This window comes from Suillus fuscotomentosus (assembly GCF_016647785.1).
Source record: "Suillus fuscotomentosus strain FC203 chromosome Unknown F5891scaffold_31, whole genome shotgun sequence".
In the NCBI taxonomy this organism is placed as follows: domain Eukaryota; kingdom Fungi; phylum Basidiomycota; class Agaricomycetes; order Boletales; family Suillaceae; genus Suillus; species Suillus fuscotomentosus.
The window spans coordinates 366,304-386,416 of record NW_024539543.1 but is presented as its reverse complement, the minus strand read 5'-3'; the positions used below and the strand labels follow the sequence as shown (position 1 = coordinate 386,416).

Below are 20,113 nucleotides of genomic sequence, written 5' to 3'. Positions count from 1 at the left end.
GCCACTGGAAGAGTGACTGTTGGCGAAAAGGTGGAGGAAAAGAAGGTCAGGGGCCGAATCAATGGCAGAGACAAGGAGGACGCACCCAAAAACAAAGTGCCAATGTAGCCAAAGAGCCAGAGCCAAAGGACAACTACGCTTTCGCTACGTCAGACCTCGCAGTCATAGCAAAATCGATGGACGTACCTCCAGAGCGCCAAGGAGCAATAGTAGACTCCGGCGCGACCTCTCATTTCTGCCCGGATAGGGCAAAATTCGTATCCTTCGTCAAGATCGCCCCGCAGAAGATATACACTGCGAATGGAGCTACTGTCAATGCGACAGGACGAGGAGACGTGAGGATGGACTTACCGTTGGGCTCGAAACGAACGACCGTGATGCTAAAAGACGTCCTATATGCCCCCTCCATGGCATTTACCCTTATCTCCACCAATAAGATCGCCTCCGCCGGTTTGGCCGTGCTGTTCGAAGGAGGAATGTGCAGGATACTGTCTGCTCCCCCCGAACGAAGGACGATCGCAGAAATACCCCAAGTCCAGGGACTTTACGCTGTAACGTCTGACCGTAAGCATCGTGCCAACGTCGCCAGGACAAAGCTTACCATCAATGATGTCCATCGTGCCCTAGGGCACGTATCACATGCGGCCCTTCTTGACTGCGTCAAGAAGGGCCTAATCCTGGGCATAGACATAGATCCGGCGCCCGCCATCCAGTTCTGTGAAGTCTGCGTGAAAGCTAAGTCAGCTCAGCAGTCCTTCCCAAGAGAAACGAAGATGCGCGCACTTACATACGGAGAACTAGTCCATACGGACCTCTGGGGACCGGCGCAGACGACGAGTTTGGGAGGCTGTAAATATTATGTCAGTTTCACGGACGACTTTAGCTGGCAGACGCGACTCGAGTTCCTCAAACAAAAGAGTGACGCACTTACCGCGTTCAAGTCCTATGAGGCATGGGTGGCCCGTCAATCACCAGGTGTGCGCGTGCGCAAAATCCGTTCGGACAGAGGAGGAGAGTATCTGAGCGCCGAGTTCGATCAATACTTGCGTCAGCAAGGTATAGAGCGGCAGCTAACAGTGCACGACTCACCCCAACAGAATGGTGTCGCCGAACGACTCAACCGGACACTCGTCGAGCATGCGAGAGCAATGCTCCTAGGCAGAGATATGCCAAAGTACCTGTGGGCCGAGGCCGTTAGTTACGCCACTTGGCTCAAGAATCGCCTACCTTCAAGGGCGATCCCAGGTAGCACGCCCTACGAGTTGGTGCGCAAGTCCAAGCCGGACTTGTCGCAGGCCCATGAATTTGGGGCCAGGGTCTTCGTCCATATGCTGGAGGCTGGTAAGCTGGAGGCGAGGGCGGAGGAGGCAGTTTTTGTGGGGGTAGACGCTGAAAGTAAAGGATACCGGGTGTATTGGCCCGGCAGACGGCGTGTCTCGGTGGAGAGGAATGTGACCTTCACGCCGATCCTGGCAGCCGATGGTATGCCGGACGAGGGGGAGTCTGCTGTAGTCAACGAACATAACAGCGGCAACGGTAATAATAACTCACCTAGTAGCGTCCAGCCCATCACCATGCCACAGCAACCTCAACCTTCTACTCCTAAGCAACCCCAACCATCTACTCCTCAGCAACCTCAACCTTCTACTGCCCAGCAACCTCAACCATCTACTCCTGAAGCGAGGTCGACGAGGGTAAGACCACCCCCAGGGTACTATGCGGCGCTGAATGAGGGCCAAACGGCAGCCCTAACCATGGAAAGCCTGTTGGAAGCGTCAGAACTCGACCTCTTGGATGAAGAGGTGCATATTCACCTAGCATTGGCCGCCGTCCAACCAGAACCGACCCTCCAACAAGCCTTGAAGGGCCCAGACGCTGCAGAGTGGCAAGAAGCCATCAATTACGAAGTCAGTCAACTCGAGAAGCTAGGTATGTGGGAAATCGTAGACGCACCTCGAGGCGTAAACCTTATCCCATGCCATTACGTCCTGGCCACAAAGCGCGGGCCGGACGGCGAGAAGCTGAAGCTTCGCGCGCGCCTAGTTGCAAATGGGCAGCGCCAGAAGTACGGGGTCGATTTCTTCGAAACCTTCGCCCCCATGGCCAATATGAGCACGATACGTGCAGTCCTAACGATGGCTGCTCAGCGCGACTGGGAAATACACCAAGTCGATATTAAAAGTGCGTACCTATATGCGAGTCTGCAGGAGGACATATATATGCGAGCGCCCCCTGGATACTTGAAGGATGGTCAGGAAGGGAAGGTACTGAAGCTGAAAAGAAGCTTACCTGGACTCAAACAAGCAGGATATGAGTGGGCGCAGGAGCTAGCTGGAGCCTTCAATGAAATGGGCTTCAGCAGGTCAAAAGTAGATCAAGCCGTTTTCTACAAACGCACCTCGCGCGAACACGTCGTCATCACCGTCTCTGTCGACGACATGGCCGTCACCGCCAACCATATATCCCATATCCATCGGTTTAAGTCCGAGCTGCGCGCGCACTTCGAGATTAGCGACCTAGGGGAGTTGAGCTGGTTATTGGGGCTGAAGGTGACGAGGGACCGCGTAGCACGCACCTTGACGCTTTCACAGAAGGCATACGTCGAGACGATCCTCGAAAGGTTCCACCTGGAGGACGCGAAGGTCCTGCACACGCCCATGGAACCAGGTACTGTCCTTTCCATAGATCAGTCCCCTGCAACACACGCCGAACTCCAAGCTATGCGAGACGTACCATATCAACGCACGATCGGTTCGTTAATGTACGCAGCTACGAGTACCCGGCCAGATATTGCTTTTGCGGTGGCAACACTGTCGCAATTTATGAGGAATCCGGGGAGACCCCATTGGGAGGCCACCAAACGCGCCCTGCGGTACCTGAAAGGCACCGCAGACTATGAGCTGACGTTGGGATCCAGCGAGGGGGGAATCGAGGCGTTCGTCGATGCCGATTGGGCATCGCAGCCACATAGGCACTCCATGAGCGGGTACATCGTACTGCTCCATGGAGGCCCCATTTCATGGAGCGCGCGCAAACAGCCTATCATAGCCCTGTCAACGGCTGAAGCAGAGTACATAGCGTTGACCAGCGTGGCAAGGGAAGTACTTTACCTGCAACTCCTCATCCGCGAGCTCTACGACATCCAAGACCTCCCCACACCCGTCTTCTGCGACAACCAAGCTGCTATAGTGTTAGTCTCGATGGGAAAATTCCAATCGCGCACCAAGCACATAGACCTGCGATACCACTTCGTACGCGGCCACGTGAAGGACGGTACCTTCAAGATAATCTACTGCCCCAGTGACGACAACGTCGCGGACGCGTTCACGAAGCCATTGGCACGTCCCCGACTCCAGAGGTTGAGGACATTGATGTGTTTGGATAACGCTCGAGGGGGAGTGTTGAGAGCCGATGTGTCCGAGGGAAGTAAGGCCGAGAGAGAGAGAGCCGAGAAAGGAAAGGACGATACGGCCGAAGAATAGAGCACATCGAGTGCGAGCGTCTCCAAACGGAGAACGTCGACGACGTGTCAACGTCGGCAATCTTTTCGTTCTTTAAGTATATATTTTTCATCAAAGCTATTGCTGGCAGACTCACCGTATAAGAGGACGCTGTTTTCGTCGTTGCGTCTCAGATTCGAAACGAATACTGAGACGTAAGTACAAGTCCCACTGTAACATTCGAGCGCAAGCGCTGACGTACATCTAGTCGTACCTTTGTTCTAGGTACAAACAATTGTTAATAGAGATTCGAAACGAATACTGAGACTCGTACCTTTGTTCTAGCGTGTCGTAAAACCTCCCGCGTGTATCGTTCCTCCACAGTTCTTCCAGGTACATTTCTTTTTTGTCGATACGAGTAATATGGAGTAATCTATGTGTGCAATGTGCATCAGTACATATACAGTGCGTCTTGTCTGAACTCGATCTTTATCGTCTTAACGCAGCCCAGTTTCGATAACTACATTCTGGGTGAGTTTGTCCCGATGAGTTCTCTTCTACTGTTCAACTCGCATATCCAGACCTACAATTATGCTTGTTCACTTCATGATAGTGGTGCCGAAGTCCGGTTCGGTTCGGTTCTTAGGCCTCTAAATGCGAACGCCGAACTGGACCATCGGTCGCGTTCAGGCAAGGAGGGCGAACGCTGGACCGGACCCTTATGAACGCGTTCACAAGCGTTCGGTTCAAGTTCAGAACACGTTCGAACGCTCGAACGCTACATATAATTTGACAAAAATTGCAAGAAATACATGAACCGTAAATGAGTAGCTAAATTTCGTCCATGGCATAGTGTTCGTGAGCAGCAGCAAACTCAGCTTGAACCGTTGCAGAAATGTGGCCTTGACGGTACCCACTCTTCAATAACTGAAGGGCCTCGAATGTTGTTGGCAACAAACGATTACGGCGCGCAGTCCCAGTGATGCCGCCACTCGAAAAGGCTCGTTCAGATGCAACGGCAGAGCCTTGAATAGCGAGGTAATCCTTTGCAATGCGTGAGATGGTGGGATATTGAACGGAATGGTGCTAAAGGCATAATGAGTCAACTTGCAAGGAAATGCGATGCGAAAAAACTCACACCCCACCACGCCACTATATTCTCAACATCCTCTAATGGGGCAGCAAGGTAGTCGTCAAGCTCCTGGCGAGGTCTTCGATTTGCGGTGTCATTTGCGACACGAGTTTTGACAGCATCGCGCATCCAGCTATGGCCGTATGACCCATGGTGAGCAAGCGAGGCAGGAGCTGCAATAGACGGCTCTGCAGCAGCGGGCGAGGAGTTGTGATGATAATATTTGTCAAAAACCTTCCGCAAGCTTCTCATGCCCTCGTCGAAGTCGTGAGGCTCCCATTTACCCTTCGCATATGCCACCTTATAGTTAGGATCAAGCGCTACATTGTGCATTAGATAGGGCATCATAGTAAATAAAACACATACCGAGGCAAACAAAATAAACATCAGTTTCGTCAATCTTGTGGTACCATTTGCGAATATTGTCGAGGCCAGAGTTGATTGCGGATGAAAAGTCGTCAAACTTCGAAGAACTAGCCATGTTTTGCCAAGTTTGTTGGAGATACTCGAGGACTGGAATTGCGCGCCATACAGTAGGTTCACGAGTCGCCGAAAACGATTGTTGTGCATTGGCAGGTTCCTGGTTATACAGTAGGTTAATACAACATTTGAGACTCGACTGGACACTCGCACATACCTGAAGCACGTCGTGCATCAATTCCAACTTCTTCCATTCTTCGGCTGAAAGCTTGAATGCTCCATATGACTTGCCCTGCAAGTTTGGGACTTCGTCACTGTCATCCGCCAGTTGTATGAATCTATTCACCCCCTGCGGCAGATCAAATTGAGTTAGTATTGGGCATAGGGATAGAAACCAACTTACTTTGCGTAGCTTAAGGGTGCGCTCCAACATACCAAAGAGTGAGGCCCATCGCGTGCGAATCCATTTCAAAAGCTCAAGCTTCGGCTCATTGACCTCGACACAACACTGTTGAAAAAAAGTGCGTGCTTGGGGAGATTTCCGAATCTGCGTAACAAGTGCGAGGGCTTTTCCTGCGGTGTCGGCAACCTCGAAATCAGTCGTTTCATCATCGTCATCTTCATCGGCCATGTTCTTGAGGAGCACGCTTGCTGGTGTGGGTGCGACCTCCTCGACAAAGTGTTTCGCAGCTAAGTGCAAGGCGTGCTCCATACAGCTGAATAGTAGACATCAATATATATAAATCACGATATTAAATAGTTCACTTACCGCACACGGTGTTCCCCAGCAATCCATTTCTTGCCGGAAGGGTCGATAGCAAGCGCGACGGTCTGAATTGCTGTGTCGTTGTTGGTAGCATTGTCAGCTGTAAACCATCCAACCTTAGTGCGGATGCCATAGTTATTGATAGTTTCAATCAGGATTCGTCCAATGTTGCTCCCACTGTGATTGCCGTTGATGATGGTGAATGCAAGCTGCTCTGTCTTCAACTCCCACTCATGAGGTTTCCCAGCTGGGGAGTCAATATAATGCGCGGTGACGGAGAGAAAAGGTACCCCAGGTTCAGAGGTCCATGAGTCGAACGTGATCGAAATCTTGCTATCAACTTGCTTAAGTTTCTCCTTGACACGTTGAACGGCAAGCTGCGCCCGTTCAAGAATTTCATCTCGAGTTTTGGTGTGGTGAGGAATATCCCTGTCTGAAAGGGAAGGCCAGAGGTATTGAAGGAGCCGGCGAAAGGGTCCCTTGTCAACGAGTTGGAATGCCTATCTATGGCATGAACATCCTAAGTCACGATTACAAAAAAAAACACTCACCTCGTCCTCAGACACGATAAGCTCAACAATGTAATCCATTAGACCGGTCTTGGTGAATTCAGGAATTTTAGGCGTGAGGGAGGCATCTAACGTTTTCTGCAAGTCGTCGGTTGCTTTGCAGTTAGGAGGTATCGCCCGATCATGCATCTTGATACCTCGTTCTTTGCAGCGGTCGCGGTATATTGGAAAGTGACACTTCGCATTTCGAGCGATATGGGTGCGGCGAGTCGAAACACTGCCTTTGAAAAAGCACTGATTGGTGGGTACATCATTGGCTCTTGAATTGACAAAGTTAGTTATGTGTGTGACGTTCAAAGTAAAAGTAAAAACATACCTGCATATCTCGCACCACCAGCCATCTTCGGGTTCTTGGGTGTGCGGATTGATGCGTCCCTTCTCCTGAGTAAATACTACCTTCAAATCCCCACTGCGCTCCTCTTTCTTCTTATGCTTGCGATCCTCACGGTCCTTGTCTCCAAATACCTTGGTCCACTCGTAAGCTTCCTCCCCGTCATTGTCTTCGGCCTCTTCTTCATCATCTGAACAATCCTCTAGTGCAGGAGGTTCGTCGTCATCGTCATCATGGTGACGGACCAGACGGGACCCACGTTGCACTCGCTTGGGTGCAGGCTGTCCTTGGGGAGGCGCTGGAGCCACTCGTTTGGCTGGAGTCGTGTTGCCAGCATCGCGGATTTTTTCTGTCGGTTTAACAGCTCGGCCTGAGCGAGACACAAAGGCAGTTAGCTTGCCATTGGATGCAGGAGGTGGAGGTGGAGGAAGCATGGGCGTGTCATCGTCAGGATCATTGTACCAATTGATGGCACTAGCATCCTTGAGTTGGCCGTCAGATCCAAGTGCGCACGACATTTGTGCAGCAAGGAGGGTGAAGATTGAACCTGTAGTAAGTAGCTCATTTATTCCAAATTTTATGATAAGAGATCAAAAAAATGACGCACCTTGAACATCCTGTTGCCATGCAATTACTTGGTGTTGAAGCTTGAAGTACCAGAACGAGAAACCTGAGAATATGTTCTGAAAATAAAGACCATTGAAGTCTGAATAAAGATTAACATTTGTTTAACATTAGGCTTACCAGAACATCGAGTAGATTACCAGGGAAGTCAGATCTCGCCAATGGAAATGTGTTGGGTGTTTTGGCTGCGAAGTCCGATCCGCTATTGATTGTCCCGAGATCGATCGACATGCCGGTTGCCAGAAGATCAGAGCAGATATATTGGTGGATCATGCAAAGAATATGAGAACACGTTCAGACGGGTTCGAACGGGTTCGAACGGGTTCACAGTATTCAGGCAGCAGCCGAACGCTGAACTTAATAATCAGTTCGGTCCTTATACTATTTCGAACCCAGGACCGAACCCACGGTCCGGTCCGGGAGGGTTCAGGTCCGAACCGAAGTTCAGAACCGGACTGCGGCATCACTACAAGTTCATGAAGAGGTAACGTACTCGTTGCGTGATACGCCCCGTATCTGATGTTGATTGTATTCAAAGTGGAGATTCTTACTTGTGTCGCACTGGACCAAGGCAAAGGGCCTCTACATCGCTACACGATATGTCCCCTTTCTGCTTCTCGCCACAAATCTATATTGTACGTTCAGCTTTATCGTACATCGCCCGATAATAAATTAACATGTTGTCATGTAGTGAGTTTCATTCCGAATGAAACCCCAGGTGTACGTGAACATGCGGCGGAGACTTAATGAGGGAATGGATGTCGCTTACTGCATGACTTTGCCAGAAATGCCGGGTGTTGGACAATATTTGCTCAGGTACATGCACGGTAGATCTATCTATGCACAGCTTTGCTGAGTGCAATCGTCACTTCCTCTCACAGGGCTCGATATACTATTAGGCATTTGCTCCGAATGTATCTAACCTTCATCCCTAAGATATGCATGTCCCTGATCCAATCCATCCAGGCTTTTTCATCTTAAGAACATGCGCGCTTTGGAACAACAATAGAATATTGCTTGCAGCCATTCTTGTTACCGCTTTCGTAAGTCCAATATTCATTAGCCACATCCAAATTAGCTGCTGATGCATCAGCCAGACTTTTCTCGGAGCCTCCATCGGTATTACCTTCGCCACTACTGCTCCCGCAACATGTATACGTTCTCCTTTCTTTCCTGGCGTTCCACTGCCATTTAACAATTCTGTCTACTCCTGCAGATGCAATTAGTGCTATCCCCGGTATCACGGGGTGCTACCAGAGCTCGAGTAGTCTCCAGCTCTTCATACCATTTCTTCTCCTGTGCGCATTCGAACTGGGTGAGTGACCAGGAGCAAGTGTATGTGTACACAGACACGCTGACAGATACTCTCCAGGACTTATGACCCTCACACTCATACGTGCCATACAGAGTTGGCGACAAAACCCAAGCCGTCTGTACATTGTCCTGCTGAATCATAACATATTTTATTATACGTGTGGTCTTTGTGAGTTGACACTTCCACCCCCCATTTTTCCGTGCTCATCCATGGTCATTCTATTTCCTGAAGTGTTCTCGGTGGCAAATATATTCACATCACTGCTCCTCCATGTGCGTATATCTCCTGAATAACTTTTATGTTCAAATTGTTGATGTTTCGTACACCCAGTACTCCTACCACGCCATATTGCACGAGTATGCACCTCCACAACCTTCTGCGCAATTCTGTTAACAATGCCCGAAACACATTTTCGCTTACAGTTTTCAGTTCATCGTCCTTGCGATCCTCGCCACGCGTATGCACCGCCATCTTTGGCAGATGAAGCGACAATCACACGCGTCTGATGCACTCATGCAAATTCCTATGCCTGACATGTCACCTCCGGAGTGTACGACGTGACACCTTACCTGCTAGCTTACTCTTACTCGGTGTTGTTCGTTCAGTGAAGTGTGTATTGTACAGAATTTGGTAGAGTTTCGCTAGACGCTTAGCCTATCCTATAGGACTACCTACCTGGGGCGGGAGATACCTTTAGTTCTATTCAACATCCTTGGTGTCAATTTTTCAGGGTAAGCAGCGGTAGACGGATTGATGAAACAGGACCGAACATGTTAGAGCCAGAAGTACGGCCTGACAGCAATGAGTATCATCCTGCTGGGCTCACAAAAATGTTCTAAACACTATAATTTAACGTTCATTTACAATTACAGCAGAGATGACATGGTGAAAAGGTACGAAATGGGTCTGCAGTGGAACTTGAGGTGCAGGGCAACTCAGAGCAAGTGGTAAAAAGAGAACCATCCAACGTTGAGCCTGAAGAGCGTACGAAGCGAGCAAAGTATATGAAGATAAGTCAAGTAACACCCCCACTGACAGACAGCGCGAGGGCACAGCTGCACAAGTGGCCAAGTTAAGATATGGTGATCAATGTAGAAAGTCGGAAGTACCATACCAAGGAGGGGAATGAACATCCATCAAGAAGAGGATATCTCTGCCATGATATCTTTCAGCTTGTACCTTTTCAAGGCAACATGGAATTTGACATATCCTTCGAAAAAACTGACGTAGGCATCATAGGCCTCTGAACCAGGTCTGAGGCATTCGAGGATATTGTGATGCGCTTGTACAGTTTTCTCAATCAGTTCGAGCAGAGCATCCTGCTTGGTGGAGGTACGAGAGGCTGCCATGAGTGACAAGTAGTTTGCGTTGTCGCCTTGCATCTCTTCCTTGTAGTAAGATAGTATATCACTGAGTGACGGCAGGTTAGGAAGCCTGACAGAAAGTGATCAATGTACTTACTTTGTGTGGTTTACGACAATCCTTAGATCCGGCATGCATTGAATGTATTCTGTGGTTGGGAGCATGGAAGGGAAGATAAATAAGACATATCCATCCACCAAGCCTGATAGAAGCCTGGAATACTCTGGGTACAAGGGAGCCTTGGGCGAGATCTACGATACCGGTCAAAATATAATCAATCCGTGATTCAGATATAAACCATACCTGCATGTCTTCAGTCTCAAAATCAAGGCAGTTTGCAACCATAAAGTTGAGCGTGGACGCGGTTATAAGACTCGATACCAGCGGGGAATGAAGACTAGCGATCTCACGCAAGATCACATCGAGTGCGTTCAGAATTGGATCACCCTGTGGTTGGCAGCTCACAAACCGCTCATTGAAATGGTAGACATCAATCATGTCTTCTCCCCTGACCACCTTGTCATCAATGCGGGTGGCGATAGCAGTGAACAGGCACATCCACATCCTGGCTGCATCAGGAAGGTGGGTGTAAGCGTTGGACGCCATGGCCACACCGACGTCCATGTATTCGTGGATGGAATATTTCCCGTCCATCGGAAAGCCACAGTTGATTGCCTCCTGGCAGCATTCAGAATGGTATGCTTCATCGATTGTGACGTCCATGTATTTCAAACCGCAACGCCGAAGAAAATCAGCGATGGACTGGCGGATGCTTGCTAGGACCTATATTCAAGAGAACATTCAGGGCATGACAACGTGGTAGAGGGGATATACGGACACCACCATCGAAAGTAGATATGGAGTGTGTGTTAGTTGACATTGCGATAAGCTGGCAGACAGGAGATTTAGTGAGAGAATGATTGGAATGTGTTTCATGCACTTGATACTTATATCCCATTAGCCGAGCATGATCAAGATGGTCGTGTCGGTTATAATGTTTGACTATTCGTCCCGGTGACATTAGTGTTGCCGTCGAGGCAAGTTAGACTCGATGTGAACTCGATTCGATTCGGATATAACCAAATTCATTTCAGCTCGTTGGGTTCGAGATTTACAATAGATTTGTGCACTTTATCGTAATCCCCTGTAAATGGCCCCAGGTCATACTATGGATGACGCAATTTTTGGGTGCAGATGACTTCGTTTCGTATGTCCATTAAAGTCGGCAAGACGCAGACCTGACTGGAACTATCTGGCATAACCTCAGTATCACAGCATGTGCTTACCAACTCAACAGCGATAGCCTCTCGGTCCTTATCTGCTGGATTTGGCCGCATGAGCAGCCTCAATGTAACTATGCGGCACTCATCTTTTGTTACTAATAGCGCTATCCCTCCGACTCCAACCATCATTGTCTCTGAACCAGTGGTACGGTCCCCAACACTGGAATCCACAGAGGAACGCTTGCGCAAGGAACTCGAGGTGAACAAGAAAGATGCGAAGTATGAGTTTTCTCGTTATGAAGAGGTAGGTATACTACTTGAAGCAGCTGAACGCACAACTGATGTCATTCGTTTATGGGAGGTATGTGATATACATCTATCTGCGATTTCATAGAATTAACAAGTATCATATCAGCAAAAAGAACATACTATATTTCCACTTTTATTCCACGTCGCTATGGATGTCCTGCCTGCTCAAGCGCTCGAGCTTCATCAGTGACTTCCGAGCGCATGTTTATAGGCCTCATTCACAGCCTTGGAAGCAGAATACGAGCCAAGTCAGCGAAATGACTACGAAATTTTGTAACTCCACCGATATTTCTGACATGGACGATAAGATCTGTTCGAGCCTATACCGTTGAGATAAACTGATAAGAGTGGCTCGGTCCAGCTAGTCAAATATAGGTCATACCATACCTTATAGAGATGAACTTTGGAAGGCCTCAACGGCATAGTTCGCCTAAATCTTCTCTGATGCTGTACCCGAAGTCCATAAAGTGCCGGAGTCGGAAGAGCGCTGCAGGATGTAGTGGCTGAGAAAATATCAACTTGCGTATTGCCAGTCCGAAACTACATCGCGAAACATGAACTCACATATTGCAAGTCCGCGAATGTCAATAAACGGGAGATACGCGATGCTGCTGTTCACGCGTTCACATGTGTGCCCTTCGAAGTCCTTTTGATGTAGAACTTCCTTTTACAATATTTGGAAAACTAAGTCTGGCACTTGAAAAGACCCCGGTATGGCGTCGTATCATCTTTCTTTCGTCAGCATATATTTATTTTTAGAGAAGGTATGGTCGGCGCTCCAGGTCTCAACGTTACACCACCCACCTTATCGTCCAAAAAAGTAGGATTCAATGCGTCACCTCGCAGATGAAAAGCCTGTATAGAAATATTCTGTCACAAGAGGTTTCTGTGCACCTGCGTGTCGAACGGATCGCATTTTAGAATGAAGGCTCGCTCCGGTTATGGGACCTAGCAAACGGTACACACCGCACAGATAGCACACGGCTAACAAGATGAGGATGACAAGGCAGAAATATGGAGCATAAAATTGGCAAGACTGTTCCAAGCGGAAGGGGTAGTGAGGTCATGTGGCGAGACGGGGAAGGTCATCGGACAGGGCACAAGCACCGAGTATGTGTAGTCAATATTAATGTGAGTGGATCTGACCGGCGAAACAGTCCACCGGACAGGAGTCATTCGGTGGCAGTGATCTACTCGCTAGAATATCAAGATCTAGGATGGCAAGACGGGTAAGTTGCTCTGCGCATTATAATCTCATCGTAAGCATCAAACTTCTTACCAACAAATATGCCACGAGGCACACTGTTTCTAGCGGGAGCCCATTTTTTCCCTGTAGGACAGCGTGTCTCATGAAAAATGTGTCCGTGGGCACTGAGCACAATGCACATCTCTAGTTGTTTTCAGGATCGATGATGGCACGCATTTCTCGCTCGTCCAACCGCACGTCGCCGACCACGACGAGCTCGTGCTATCTGAGGTCAGCGCAAAGACTACGTACCCCGAAGCTTTAAAAATAAACCGTAAGCTCCCAGGTGTGAGCGTCCCTACTTGTGCTAACGTGGTTTGCATAATTTATGTAAACCCGTGACCTCGGTCTATAAACGTTAACCGTTAGCGACTTAGCGTCAAGAGCGATTTACCAGCGACTCCGGGAGCGCATAGCCGCGTAGTGAGAACAACAAATTGGGGTTGTAAATTGGCACTACAAGGTCGTAGTGATGATAGTGTTCAAACTTCGCTCATAATGCCACCAGACAGATGCGCAGCTGGTATGGTCACACGTGGTCTCAGAGGGTGCAAATTCTTCCTGGACCCACAGTTCACCTACACGTTCACGTCCAGAGTCTCAAAATGAGTTTGGAATCGTCCAGTATACTCCAGGGCCATAAACATGCAGGGAGTTTCTGTGTCGACTAAAGATGCTGACCTGGTGCTCAGCTCGTCGCTGGTTCAATCTCCACTCTTGGTCCCGACGAGGCTTTGAGAATAAGGCGCGTTGCTAAGACTGTATGCACATCAACATCGTACGATTTTGTTCCAGGAGGAAGATCGATGGACATATCATGCCTTTGATGTGTGGTGAGTCAACTATTGTTTGAATCAATGATGATCGCGTCTGATGATCGCGGTCCAGTTCTCTACTGGTATGTTGACTGTATTCACCACGAATCAGCGCCCACTCGTGTGCAGGGTCCAATTCATGGACAAGACAACCTCGGGTTCTGCGGCCATCCTTGAGGCTTGGAATTCAGTAAGGGTCGTGTATCAGGACTAGCCAACCCGGTACTGACTCTGTGTTATCAGGGATGCCACGCATCTGACCACGAATGAGTAAACTGTTCTTATCTTGGAGTTGACGCTTGAGCCTGATGCTGAACTATCTTCAGGTACAATTGGTGAGAAGATATACACCACTCAATCTTCCATGGGCCTCATATACCTTCCAGGCTTGGCACAGCACATTGTTCTATCTCAATTATCTTGTCTTCGAGTATCTCCAGAACCCTGCCCTTCAAAGATTCCCCGTCGGGAAATGGATGAGGTAGGCTTCAAACACATCATTAATATGAACTTCAATGACAGCATGCATCAGTCTCAATATCTTCGTCTGGGCAGTTGCACTTGCATGTCATGCAGCATGCAAAAAATTTGCTGGGCTTCTTGTTGTGCGCCTGTTGCTAGGCGTTTGTGAGGGGTCGATCACTGCCGGATTCTTGATTGTACTACACTCGGACGGAACAGATCCTACGTTATTGGTGTAAGTTCTCATACTGTATACTTATTGCTTCATAGCTGTGGTCCGTGTGCCTGGCTTCGTCCTGTCGCTGTCGTGGCTTAATAGTGACTGCTGGTCATACGAAGAAGGCGGGTGATATGTAACTTATTGAAGTTATTCCTCAAGTTGAAATCTACCTGCAGGTTGTTCCTAACGCCATCATGCTCTCAGAATACTGCATTGTCAACTCAGCTGGCCCCTTCACGTGGAAGCTGCGGTAGGTTATTCTTCGAGTGACTCTAGGAAGATTGGCGCATGTCACACCGTCTATCCGGTACTTCTTCTTATCATCCGTGCCGTTCTCGTCCGAGAGAACCAGATCCGTGATGCTGAGCCTGTTGGCGATGGATGAAGAACAATACATGATCGAGAGAATCACCGAGGATGGAAAGCGTGTAGAAGTCAAGGTCGACAAGGTGGGTTCTCCGAATGGATGATTGCCGTTTGTATACAAGGTTTATACCTTAACTTTACTAGGAATTTTTTGATTTGACGGATATGCAAAACAGGGACTTCAGATATGTTTTGTAACCTTAATCATGCGTCATCGCTCCGCACGTTCATCGTTAGAGTTCTTATTCGCGTCACCCATTCATCATACTCATTGATAACAGGAGCTGGGTGGTATCATGACATTGTACCTCTATGTACATGTCAATTACAAGAAACTGTACCCAATCGCCTGAGCTTGACCTCAGAGATCATAGTATATACCTCGCGCCTCAAAGCTCAATGATATTTCAAGATGCCGACGCAGAGCTTCTGTAGTTGCCCTACCTGGTGCCTATGGCTATGTCATCTTTCGGCCGGTGGGACGTTCCATCATGATCCTCAAATGTAGGACATATTTGAGGACACCCGAGCCGGTAAGTGGACCGTCAGCTTTCCCTTGCAGAGGGGTCTAACATATTGCACCTGTCAGGTGAGCTTGCGCTATTTTCGCATTTCAGCAGTGCTAGATGGACAGCTATTTCTGGAAGATTGCTAGCAGCGCTAGCCTAGATGTTGCATAATAGTAAGAATCGTCGATCAAGCAACAGCCCACACATGTTTCACTGCCCGTCAAACACATCGAAAGGCAACTTCCAACCCGCGCTCGGGTTGACCACCCTCTGCGGAGGGTGCGAAGTTGCCGCTGTCTCCAACCTCTCAAAGTCTTCTTGGGGGAGCTCAAATACTGGTTGGAGTGAGTGATACTGCCTCGCGAAATTCTGGGCGTTCTCACCTGCAAGGTTCTCTGCGATGCGAGAAGGTGTCACGCTCTTCGGCAGGACGATCGTCTGTCAAGGTTTGGAAAGGTGAGTTATGACACGATGCTACAGAAATATCGACATACACCGCGCTGGACACTCCACGAGATGATAACCTGAGCCGGGGTGATCCCAAGTTTGCATGCGATGTCTTTAACCTGTAAGAGTGTTTAGACGACGGAGACTCGTCCTCGTGACGTGAAATGGTACCTCAGGGACAGAAAGGGACTTTCCGACTTGCTTGTCGCTACCCAGGGGAGAGTACGCCTCGAGAAGAAGCCCGTTCTCCTTCGACCACTACGGATTACTCGTGAACTCGAGCACAAGCGTCTGCATGTCTGAGCTGGAAACATACCTGCAATAGCTCGGGTTGAGGGTTCCAAAAGTTGAGCTCGACTTGATTGACAGCTGGCTGGTATTTCAGATTGTTCGCGGTCAAATTCTGGATCCTGCGATGGATTTGAACAAGGTTGATTTAAACCATAAATCATTCGAACCTTCTTATATTGAAGCTATCGGCGAGATATCAGCACCCGTTCGACTCGACAAAGATGGAACTCACTTGCTGATACCGATGTTCCTTATTTTACCCTTGTCGACAAGCTCTTCGAGCTTCTGCCAAGTAGGATATGGATCGGCAGTAAGATCCTCGTCCAAAACAGTAGTTCCCTCCTTGAATGCGACAGGCCTTGTTGGGAATCAGCAAAATGCTCAAGTTGGTGAATAATCGCCTCACCAGTGAATCAAGTACAAGTCAAGATAATCTGTACCAAGCTTGGTAAGCGATTGGTCTAGCGCGGCCTCAATGTCCTCAGGTGCGTGGAAAGTGTTCCAAAGCTGTTGCCATTCAGTGAGTTAAAACTGAGTGAATCGAAGGTACTACCTTTGACGTGAGCCAGAGCTCTTCACGAGGTACAGAACTCGCTTTGAGAGCTTGACCAACTTCTTCCTCGTTCTGCAACTATCGTCAAAGAGGTTCGTCGCGATAGGGGACTCGGACGTACACGATAGATCCAGGCTCCATCGATGTGTCGATAACCGGTTGACAAAGCGGTCTAAAAGCACGTGAGCGTAAGTACTCGAGGAAGTATGGTGTACGTACCTTTACAGCATTTCCGACTTCCCCCTGGCTAGCCTGCCATACACCTGTAATCAATGATTAGTTTGACACCGACTTGATAAGCATTTACCGCTGCCGTACCCAACGCAACTGAGGGAATCTTGTCTCCCGATGGTAAGGTATAGTGAGAAGGCAGATTAGCCAGTGTAGAAGAGTTACGCTGCGGGCCATGGCAAGCAGACAACAAAGCCCTAGACCTGGCCATCCTTATACAAGGGATGGAAACACCCAACAACATAATGATAGCGATGACGAGGAAAGGAGACCTCCTTTTTCGCGGGACCTTACGTTGGAGAGATCCGTGCTCTCCAGCATGCTTATCGAATGTGGGGAGTTGGTGATATTTCTGTGAGAACGACATGGTTTGACGTGGCTCAGTGGGCCTCAGGAGGTTCACGCCAAGTTGATATATGTCATCTATATAAGCACGGAACGGATTCCGAGTCCGCGGAAGCAGTGCGCGTGACTGCTAAAGGCGGCCGTGCGTATAAGTCATCATCTTCCCGCGTCGCTTTCTGTCTTCATGCTGCTTGATGAGATTATCATTTGTATTGCGATAGTCATCTCGGTCAGTATGGGTCAGAGTGGAGGACTGCAGATATTGTTCTACACGTCGACAGTGGCTTGCAGGGCGTTCTTGAAGGAATAATGCGTGAGTTATGCATTGTCCCGCGAGTAAATGAGCTGTTTTCTGAACAATCCACCAGATCTTGTCGAGTTCGGACCAGGTCAAATCAAACCCAGACAAGGCTGTCAAAGTCAGCGTGAACACATTCTTTCTACTACGTTGTAAAAATCGTATATTCTTCATCTACTGATCAAATACTCTTATCCGTCAAGTCCTGTGTGTTCATCTCCCACCCATCTAACCTCTCCGCACAGCATTGCGCTTGTGCGGCTTGTCAATCCAGGAAAGTGCATCATATCCCATGCTACTGGGCACAGGTCCCAGGATAGTCAGCACTATATATACACACCTGTACTTCATCATCTAGTGCTGCCCTCCATCGTTGCCAAAAATGTACACCACATCTTCTCTCTTTTTCCACACTCTAGCCCAGGTCGGCATCACCCACGCATTCGTCAACTGGGGCTCTGATCACCCTGCACTCCTCGAAGACCTCCAGCGCCAACGCGCCGACCATGGCAATACCACTGTCGAAATAGTCACTTGCCCTAATGAAATGGCTGCGTTGAGCGCGGCACAGGCATTTACGCAGGTTACGAATACCCCCGCCGCAGTCATTGTACATGTTGATGTCGGAACTCAGGTTAGTGCCTATATGCTGGGCCTTCTAGGACATTGTCGTCAAACACTTGGTGATAGGCCCTCGCTGGTGCCGTCCATAATGCGAGTAGAGGAAAAGTTCCCATCCTGGTGTTTGCTGGTGCATCCCCGTCTACTATGGAAGGAGAGTTGAAGGGGTCAAGGAACGAGTGGATTCATTGGATGCAAGGTAAGATGCTCACTTGGTTGGTTGAAGACAGACCTCAGATGCTTTATGCGTAGATGTGCCCGACCAACCTGCCATTGTCAGGCAATACATGCGTTTCACTGCACAGATTAACGCACCCGAAAATATACCTCACCTCGTCAGACGTGCCCTCCAAATGTGAGCTCCTTTGGTTCATTCGAACTCGAGATTGGCTAAAATGTGCACCCCAGTGCTACAAGCGAACCAAAAGGGCCAGTATATCTTTGGGCACGCAGGGAGGTATTGGAGAAGGAGATCGATGAATCACTTTTCAACTCATCCGCATCTCTTTACAAATGGCCTTCCATCGAGCCAAGCGCACTCTCCCCCTCAGGTAAATTACCATAGTAAGTGAGACCACTGGATTGTACTTATCGTGCTTGCAGCCGTAAACGTAATTGGTGACGCCCTGGCTCAGGCAAACAACCCGCTTATCATCACGTCATACATTGGACGGAATCCTGCAGCCGTCGGCGCCTTAGAGATGCTTTCCCGGCTGATGGCTATTCCTGTATTTGTGACCTGCCCCAGCGCTACCAACGTATCTCTCTCGCATCCATTCTTCGTGGGCGTTTCTTTCCTCGCACCTGGCACACACACCCCGCTGCTCAGCACAGCAGACGTAATCCTCGTAATCGATGCAGAGGTACCATGGATCCCGATAAACAAGGACAATCGAGGCAACCCCGAGCGCCCCAGCGATGACGCCCGCATCTTCGTAATCGACTCTGGCGACCCTCTCAAAGAAAGCATCGGCATGGAACACGTCGCCGGCGTGGCAGAGCTTGTTTCCCGTGCCAACGCTGAAGTCGCGCTCTTCCAACTCCTGAACTCCGGGAGCACAGGCTCAGCGACGGGATACTACACGCGTTCTAGGAGCACACAGGCGATTCACGATGCGTTCATCGCAGACATGCGTAACGCGGAGGCAGTCATGTCCGAACCGAATGTGCCGTATCTGCCCTCGCGCATCTTCGGGGCTCTGCGTACAGCGGTGGAGAATAAGGTCCCGCATCCAGCGAGCACGCTTTACCTGAACGAGACTATCAGTAACTACCCGCTTTCATGGTCACATCTGCATCCTGACACGCCTTTGGGCATGTTGAGCTCCGGCGGCTCGTCGCTCGGCTGGGCATTAGGTGCGGCCGTTGGTGCGGTTCTAGGAGGGGTAAATGCAGGGAAGGGTGCAGGGAAGGTGGGGTACGAACTGGTAGTTTCCGTGGTGGGTGACGGTACGTTCTTGTTTGGGGCACCTAGCAGTGCGTTCTGGATGGCGAGGCGGTATGAAACGGTGAGTGCCACTTACTGATATTTTGGGTGATGAGTTCTGAGGAGGCATTGAACGACAGCCCTTCCTGACCATCGTTTTGAACAACGGAGGCTGGAAATCACCAAAACTCTCCATGTTGGGTATACACCCCGAGGGGCACGGCTCCAAGGTTACTGGAAACCAGCTTACAGTGGGCTTTGGGCCTGACATGCCAGACTACGTGGGTATCGCAGTGGCTGCGACTGGGGGATGGGCGTGGGGAAAACGCGTCGCTGCGGGTGATTCCCTGTGGGAGACGATGACGGAAGCTGTGCGAATTGTGGTCGAAGAGCGGCGGTGTGCGATCGTGGAGTGTGTATTGGAGAGTATTTGAGTAGCGGGGATAGAGAAGGTGCGCTACTTGCCATCGGGTCTATGCTGTAAAATTGGTTGGTTGCATTTGCGTTTATACCCCTAGAATTTAACGAACGTCATGAATACATTGGACGTCCCATCGTCGATAGATGATGTGCGACCTCCATAGATTGACTGTCAGTATATTTTTACTACATAGTTTAAAGCTGTTCGAAACTACAATAAATTATGGGCGTTCTTTGAATCAGTGGTCGTCTGAATTCACCTTAACACCCTGACTAGCCCTACAATCGACATCTGCGAATGCCTTCAATGCAGTTTCAGACAACTTAATGGTTCGACTTGAAGCTTCGCAAGAGCCGTAGCTAGCGGAGAAC

The 20,113-nt window shown here is 49.3% G+C and overlaps 6 protein-coding genes across 6 annotated transcripts; 4 read left to right on the top strand and 2 right to left on the bottom strand.

Moving 5' to 3' along the window:
* Positions 1-8,220: 8,220 nt before the first annotated feature.
* On the top strand, positions 8,221-9,451 carry F5891DRAFT_1232766 (uncharacterized protein; the record flags this gene model as incomplete). The annotated part of the gene is made up of 7 exons (XM_041369592.1): positions 8,221-8,325; positions 8,380-8,434; positions 8,499-8,597; positions 8,655-8,765; positions 8,829-8,869; positions 8,928-8,953; positions 9,020-9,451. The coding sequence occupies 7 exons, from the start codon at positions 8,221-8,223 to the stop codon at positions 9,156-9,158; spliced, it is 576 nt and encodes a 191-aa protein (XP_041225272.1). The 3' UTR covers positions 9,159-9,451.
* Positions 9,452-9,619: 168 nt separating this feature from the next.
* Positions 9,620-10,848, bottom strand: F5891DRAFT_1278755 (isoprenoid synthase domain-containing protein). The gene is made up of 5 exons (XM_041370334.1): positions 10,798-10,848; positions 10,263-10,742; positions 10,059-10,210; positions 9,712-10,007; positions 9,620-9,652 (listed from the first exon to the last, which is right to left on the bottom strand). Exons 1-4 carry the CDS (start codon positions 10,837-10,839, stop codon positions 9,734-9,736), a joined length of 948 nt encoding a protein of 315 aa, XP_041225271.1. The 5' UTR covers positions 10,840-10,848; the 3' UTR covers positions 9,620-9,652; positions 9,712-9,733.
* A 125-nt stretch (positions 10,849-10,973) lies between these two features.
* On the top strand, positions 10,974-11,681 carry F5891DRAFT_1278754 (uncharacterized protein; the record flags this gene model as incomplete). The annotated part of the gene is made up of 3 exons (XM_041370333.1): positions 10,974-11,166; positions 11,345-11,543; positions 11,598-11,681. The coding sequence occupies exons 1-3, from the start codon at positions 11,132-11,134 to the stop codon at positions 11,679-11,681; spliced, it is 318 nt and encodes a 105-aa protein (XP_041225270.1). The 5' UTR covers positions 10,974-11,131.
* Positions 11,682-12,118: 437 nt separating this feature from the next.
* F5891DRAFT_980929 (uncharacterized protein) lies at positions 12,119-14,619 on the top strand (the record flags this gene model as incomplete). The annotated part of the gene is made up of 12 exons (XM_041377058.1): positions 12,119-12,202; positions 12,251-12,255; positions 12,649-12,720; positions 12,896-13,025; positions 13,107-13,160; positions 13,430-13,498; positions 13,533-13,570; positions 13,626-13,635; positions 13,665-13,742; positions 13,879-14,033; positions 14,085-14,249; positions 14,460-14,619. The coding sequence occupies 12 exons, from the start codon at positions 12,119-12,121 to the stop codon at positions 14,617-14,619; spliced, it is 1,020 nt and encodes a 339-aa protein (XP_041225269.1).
* Positions 14,620-15,117: 498 nt separating this feature from the next.
* On the bottom strand, positions 15,118-17,040 carry F5891DRAFT_1037967 (NADP-dependent oxidoreductase domain-containing protein). The gene is made up of 12 exons (XM_041361880.1): positions 16,719-17,040; positions 16,620-16,663; positions 16,522-16,572; positions 16,401-16,472; positions 16,254-16,354; positions 16,080-16,205; positions 16,015-16,029; positions 15,873-15,966; positions 15,728-15,814; positions 15,604-15,675; positions 15,493-15,547; positions 15,118-15,444 (listed from the first exon to the last, which is right to left on the bottom strand). The coding sequence occupies exons 1-12, from the start codon at positions 16,996-16,998 to the stop codon at positions 15,320-15,322; spliced, it is 1,122 nt and encodes a 373-aa protein (XP_041225268.1). The 5' UTR covers positions 16,999-17,040; the 3' UTR covers positions 15,118-15,319.
* A 616-nt stretch (positions 17,041-17,656) lies between these two features.
* On the top strand, positions 17,657-19,755 carry F5891DRAFT_980927 (thiamine pyrophosphate enzyme, N-terminal TPP binding domain-containing protein; the record flags this gene model as incomplete). Its single annotated transcript, XM_041377057.1, has 6 exons — positions 17,657-17,908; positions 17,965-18,094; positions 18,148-18,250; positions 18,304-18,446; positions 18,499-19,403; positions 19,462-19,755. 6 exons carry the CDS (start codon positions 17,657-17,659, stop codon positions 19,753-19,755), a joined length of 1,827 nt encoding a protein of 608 aa, XP_041225267.1.
* Positions 19,756-20,113: the final 358 nt, after the last annotated feature.